The following is a 6,885-nucleotide window of genomic DNA, read 5'->3' as shown; positions in this document are numbered from 1 at the left end:
TGGTGTCCATGGTGCTGACTATAACCGAAATAGCAGTGGTTGGTTCGACTTGGAGATGTTACAGGATTGGTTTGATAAGATATTATTACCCTATGTACGAAAACTGAATGGAAAAACTTGTATAATTGACGACAATCTGTCTAGTCATCTTTCGTTAGATGTGATACGTTCGTGTGAAGTTAATAACATCGTGTTTGTTCTCCTGCCGCCGAATGCCACTCACATTTGTCAACCACTGGATGTTGCTTTTTTTCGGCCTTTAAAAGCAGCCTGGAGGAATGTTCTAGACGAATGGAAGGCATCGAATAGAGGAGTTGTGCCTAAAAGTGTATTTCCATCCTTGTTAAAAAAAACATTGGACAAAGTGGGTATAAATTTAGCGACCAATGTGATTGCTGGATTTGCAGCATGTGGAATAGTCCCTTTAAACAGAGAAAGAGTGTTGAAGAAGTTGCCAAAGCCATCCGAAGAGGTTCATGCTGAAGAAGAGGCTGGACAAAGGTGGAGTGAAACATTAATTGAACATCTCAACTTATGTCGATCAAATGCAACAACCGCAACGCGCCAACAGCGAGGCAAGCGATTGAATATTCTTCCAGGGAAAGGTGTCGTAGTGAGTGATTTTTTAAGTTCAAGTGAGGAAGAGGAAGGGGAAGAAGCAGACATGGATGAAGAAAAGATGGATGGAATTGAATGCCATAATTTTGACGATGATAAGAGCGAACAGGAACAGGAAGATGACATTGTAAGGGCGAATACGGTGGAAAGTAGTAATGCTAGAAATGATACAGCTGATGTTGGCGATTTTGTGTTGGTAAAATTTCCCACTAGCAAAAGGTATAGATTGTTTGTTGGGCGCGTTGTTGCAAAACAAAATGACGATGAGTTCGAAATATCGTATCTTAGAAAGAACATAAGCTATAAACAACATTATTTCACCTTTCCTGATGTCCCTGACATGCAAACAACACCTATGAGTAGCATTATTTGCAAAGTTGATGGAAAAGAAGGCAGACGACAGCGTTTTATTTTTAATAATTTGGAAAACTATAATGTAGAATAGAAAGTTAGTTTATTTCTGTAAAAAGAATCTTTATGAGATGTGTTTTTGGATTTAAATAAAGAATTTGTTTAAATTAATAATAGTTTCTTTGAAAAAAAAAATATATATATTTGGTGATCGACTTCACCCCATTAAGTTAGTGAAGTCGTTCTACACACTTTTTAAAGGGTGATCGACTTCACCCCATTAGGCGGGGTGAAGTCGATCACACATTAACATAAAATATTTTTTCTGTGAATGAATATTTTAGATTGGAGTTCTCAACATAACATAGGGAAGGTTTGAGGAACATAAATTATTTTTTTTCAGAATTTTGATTCGTAAAATTAGCGGTAAAATATTCGAAAAACAGAGTTTTTTGATCGACTTCACCCCGTTTCACGGTACATATGGTAAAGAATAATTATGCTAATAATATGAAAATATGACAGAATTACAATACGTTAGCTATTGTTATCGTAATAATAAGGAACACATTCCAAATTCCTGTAATCTATAGATTATTTATTTAACATCCATGCCGCGGCTTCACTGAGGTTTAGATCCATGTCGCGCTTTTTAACCGGATGAATGAGTATATAAGGTAGGGGAAATACGGACAAAATGGCATATATGGACAAAAGGACATAGCGTGTTTATTTCGAATTTGGCGGGCTATAGCGAGGTCACGTACATAACAACACGTGACGGGGGTCATTTTTACAATCCTGCGAGAAACCCAACGCGATTGGGCCAGTCTCTTTGAAGTTACGAGTGGGAACGTGTTTCGTGTCCATTAACCTTTTTTTTTAGATGTATAAGATAGTCTAATACGGCGGTCAAAGTCATTCTTACCACTAATACATAAAGGTTCTCGACTCTTCCAGTTTATTCTAGTACACTCTANCGTGTTTCGTGTCCATAAAAATTTATTTTATTTATGGATTTATTTGGATTTTTGATGAGCTTTGTGTTATATTTGTATATTGAAGACTTATGATTTAAACTTGTGATTTGAGTTAGTATTAATACAATTTTCAATCGATTTAATTAAATATGATTTTTAATATTTGTTGTGTACATTTGGGCAAAATGATTTGGGAGCACTAGAGCAACTTACGATGATGGTGTGAAACCAGGCACATCAAATTCACTTGAATTTCCAATTGCAATAATTTCGCCAGTGACGCAGGGGCAATTCGTTCGAGGCCAAGGAATAAGGAAAGTCAAACTTGTCAAAAGACATAGGCCTTTAACTTCAACCCCAAATATGGAAGAAGTTATTGCAAAAAATAGACCAAAAGATTCACCAAAAAGAAGAGAGATAAACAAGTGCCTTTTGATGATGGCAAACCTAATAGCAAAATCCTAGTTCCAAAAGCACTGAGATTAAAGCTGCAGAAAAAAGGTAGATACCAAAGAGGCATCGTCAATTTGCTAAAACTATCGATTCCAGCTACGATAATGAAGAATTTGCTGCCGAAAATGAGGATGAAGAAGTCTGTCCCTTCATTTATTGAAATGATCTTTATTCGCGATCTAAGCCGGGAGAAAGCTGGTCAAGATGCATGAGTTGTTTTCGTTGGGCTCACGCTTTCTGTGCTAATGTCTCAAAGAAGCCTAAAAGATTTATTCGCGAACTTTGTTCTTAAATTTTTGGTATGTCATTATACCCATATTTAGTGTCATTTTGTCCATACTATATGGACAAAATGTTTTTTTTTGATTCGTCCATTTATTTCTTAATATTTAATTTGATTTAGTTCCTATTCAATTAAAAGACTGTAAATCAAAACACCCTGTCATTTTGTCCTTACTTCCCCTATATCTCCTGCTTCTATACATATTTTTTGAGTTTTGGCTTCTTCGTTGAGTATCTTCTATCTATCTAGAAAAGTGTTTGTCAGTGTTCTATCGAAACTGTCTACCACTAATGCGCTGATGAGATCCAACAAGATCGAAATCGCAATCCGCGTCTAGCTAATCACCATGAACTTCTTTGTTTTATCCATAGACATATATTAATGGACGTGCCTTAGACGTATGTCACTGTAATAATTTCTTGGTTCGAAAAGTGAGGGAGATGGCGTATGGTTTCGGACTAGTCTATCTCTTTCATGACATGCTTACACACTATCGTGAGAGAGATGGACATTGTCCGAAACTTCGTTCCATCTTTTTCTTTTGTACCACAATTCTGACCGCTAAGACACGTCCATTAGTAAACGTCGATGGTTCTATCTGTCTACTACTTCTATGGAATCACGCTATTTATGTACTTATCTAAAATCACCAAAGGTTGACATTACAACTTCAATGCGAACAGAGCCGTGGGCAAAAGCCAATAACTCAATAAAATAATAAATATTGCAACGATATGTTCTGTACGCCTTATTTATCTAATTTGTTTATTTATTACTAATTTTATCAGAAAGAAAACTGGCAAGAAAAGAAGTGCCTGAAGTCACTTTATAAGTGGATTATCGAATTACCGGATTGTTCAGTTCATTACTTTAACCTACGGGTATATTCGCAATCATATTAATGTAATAACATACCTACCTGCTACAGAAGACATATATAACATATAAGTAACCTTTCAAAACTAGAAGGAGAATTTTACGAAGTTTGATAACCTTTGGAAAATTTACGAATAATTTGTTGGCACTACAAGAACTTGTTTGTTTAATGGAAACTATTACCTCATAAAAATAATATTAGCAAATGTAGAAAAATATAACCACACGGATCCACATCCCTCCTCTCCATTGAACAGTATAACAATGTGTAACCATGCTCACCTATTATATAATTATTGGTAAGAAAACATTTCCTGAAAGTTCTTTTGCATTACAACAACTCCGGCCCTCGCAATGTCAAGATGATCAAGAAAACCATTCAAACGCATGGCTAGGAAGTGCTATCCCACCCGCCGTACACTCCCGACTTGGCACTAACGATTTCCACCTCTTTCTATTTCTTTCAAATGCGATGCGTGGAATTTCGATCAATATTAGTGCAGCATTGAGCGCTTGGTTAAATAAATTTTTCGAGTCGAAACCGAGTGATTTTTGAGAAGAAATAAGGAACAACAACGAAAAATACATTATTGATTAATTAATGAATTGCTAATTTTTATTGTAAAATAAACTTTAAAATACCGGCAGTAACCGGGGCATTCATTAATTACGTGAGCTCTTTTTCGGTCATTTTAGACTCCTCCCCCCTTAGGTGAGATTTAGTGAGATTTGTCAGGACCCCCCCTCTTACGTGAGATTGACGCTAAAAATATTTTAAACTTAATTTATTTTTATTATTCGGTCAAAATGAACCCTCAAAATATATTTTTTTAATATCTGTAATATTTTATATTTTTTGAAGTTGACGTGAGATTTTCCATTATGCCCCCCGTCGGTTTAAATGAGATTTGGTGAGATTTCGGTGGACCCCCCCCCTATTCTGAGCTCACGTAATTAATGGATGCCCCCTTAATACCTATACCCGAGAAACTGTGTTGTTAGTCAAATTGTACGTTAAAATCCTTAAAAGAACATACCTACCTTGGAATGCCAATAATTTAAAATAATCTAGTCTTAGGTGAATTAATTAAATCCACTATCGACCTATCTCATCAATTGTTACTATGCCAAAAAATTTTACCATAACTATCCAATTTTTGAAGTGAAACTTTTTTACGTACGGTAGGGTAAGTTCGTTTCATACGAGTTGCTATGTAACGAAATCATGCAACGGATGTCCCCCTCTACTCGGTCACGTAGTCGAGTTCGTAGTGGAGATCGCTTGAGCCGTGAGCGCGCTTCAATGCAACGTTCGTTACAGGCAACTCCGACATGTTTAGTGTAGCCCTAACAAAATGTATGAATGTATTTGTATGTGTTTGTGTATGTGTGCCTATACCGTCGAAACGACGCCACTGACGTCAATTCCTTAACCCCTATCCCGATATGTTTGTGTGTTTAAAGAAGTTTCACTTCAGTAGCGTGTTGTATAATTACATGTTGTATTTTTTTTATATTTTTACCTGGAGTAAAAGCTTCTGGATTATTTTTTGGACTATGTTCAAAGAAAAATCTATCTCCTTTTCTTAGCCTGGAAAATTGATCTCCAATGATGTCCTTGAAAGTCGTTCCCACTAAACCTCCGGAATACTTGGGTTCCAGCAAGCCACCAACCCAAAGGTCGATATCGTCAACAGACGCATACAGTCTTTTCAATTTCCGCCCAAGCTTAAAAGGAAATAGACTATTAAAATATGCATCCGATTTAGCGTTTCCTTATTAATAAATAAAAATGAAGACAACAGTAATGTAATAAATGCAAAGCCCCTTGCAGAAAGTCACAAAAACCATATTCTGAGATAATTACAAAAAATATTTTACACCTAAAGCTACCCTGTTTATCAAATTCCAATTTTATTTATGAGTAAGTGGACCCGCTTGAGATTCTTGTGAGTATAAAAGCAATATTTTATTAATTTGTGATTTAGTAAACATATATAGATATGTTAAGTTATCTGTAGGACTGTCAGCTGATACCAATGGGTTAGCTTCCGGAAAAAAAACTCATATTGAATATGTATTCATCTGATGGTAGAGTAACCGAACCTATCTCGAAATCCCTCTCTTTCTCTCTCTATGCATGCAGCAATCAAGAGGGAGAGGGATGTCCACTAACACGTTCCATTTTTGGGGTTAGACCAAGGGAATTTAGAGCCAACAGGAAAGGGGATTTTTGACAAACTGGTAGAAGCTTTCGCGACCAGTAGGTGAAATAATGCTGTTCTAATTCGCATCTAACGTTTGGCTGACAGTCAGTCCGCACCCAGCATCGGAGATGGAAGGACCTCTGAAGAAGTTCGCCACTCGTGCTAACGAAACGTTAGAAAGCAACTTCAACACACGACGCCACTTAGACCCGAATCAGAACAGCATTAGTTTAAGGGAATTTTTATTTAATTTAATTTTTGTGGTAAATGAATTCTTGTTATTTAAGGGTTACTTGTACTTTACATACTTGTGAATAACTGACAAGAAAAAATCTTCCTTTTTTTGCACTAAACTATTTTTTTTGTTTATATATCCTGTTTTTGTCGTGAGAAACTAGGGAAATATAAGGAAACTCCAGTAAAAGACCAGCGAATAGATAAACTGATTAGCTTCTTGCCGCCGTAACATGCGGTAAAGAACTTCGTCTCAAAAAATGAGATTTTCTGAGAGCAGAACAAGATGAAAGATTGGACTCGGCTACACTTATTTTAGACGTCTGTTTTGGAGAGTATGTAAGACAATATCGTTAATGAAGTGCCAACAGAAAAAAATATTGTACATGAAAGTGAAAACATACAAAATCCTAACACCGAAATTCCACATAGAAACGTTTAAAAAACTTAAAACCGAAAAGTTGGAGACGCAAGGACGACACCTTGGGTGCCGAAACGCGTTATATGTATAGTGCAGTTTCACAGAGCTACGTTTAATTTTCTTATACCTACATACTCATAGCAACTAGCTCAGCCCGGGAGCTCGTCTCATCGGGATCAGCTTGAAATTTTGGAGTAAAACAGTATTCATATATGTATACAATACGATGGCAATCTTTTCAGATCGCTTGCAAAACTGAAAGGGATGAAATTTGCAAGGCGAATTTAAGGTAGGTACAGGCCTGACGCTGGAAGCTGTCGGAAATTTTAAAATGGCGTGGATGCGCGGTGGCAAAAGTGGGCAGTTTTAGGTATAATGACTGCAGCCCTCATTTTTCAGTATTCCTATCAGGGACGTAGATTAAATATTTAAAAATAGGGATCAGTGAGCAAGTAATAGACA

At 36.4% G+C, this 6,885-nt stretch overlaps 1 protein-coding gene across 2 annotated transcripts in view; it reads right to left on the bottom strand.

Annotated features, from left to right (window-relative positions):
* The window catches only part of LOC108735994 (chorion peroxidase), a 65,148-nt gene that overhangs the window by 12,406 nt on the left and 45,857 nt on the right, over positions 1–6,885 (bottom strand). For both annotated transcript variants that reach the window (XM_025976457.1, XM_025976458.1), the window contains one exon: positions 5,085–5,289. In XM_025976457.1, the coding sequence (XP_025832242.1) occupies positions 5,085–5,289 (205 nt within the window). The remainder of the gene's footprint in view (positions 1–5,084; positions 5,290–6,885) is intronic.

The sequence above is a fragment of the Agrilus planipennis genome, unplaced genomic scaffold, assembly GCF_000699045.2.
Source record: "Agrilus planipennis isolate EAB-ADULT unplaced genomic scaffold, Apla_2.0 scaffold75, whole genome shotgun sequence".
NCBI classification, from domain to species: domain Eukaryota; kingdom Metazoa; phylum Arthropoda; class Insecta; order Coleoptera; family Buprestidae; genus Agrilus; species Agrilus planipennis.
This window is presented reverse-complemented; position numbering and strand designations above follow the sequence as displayed.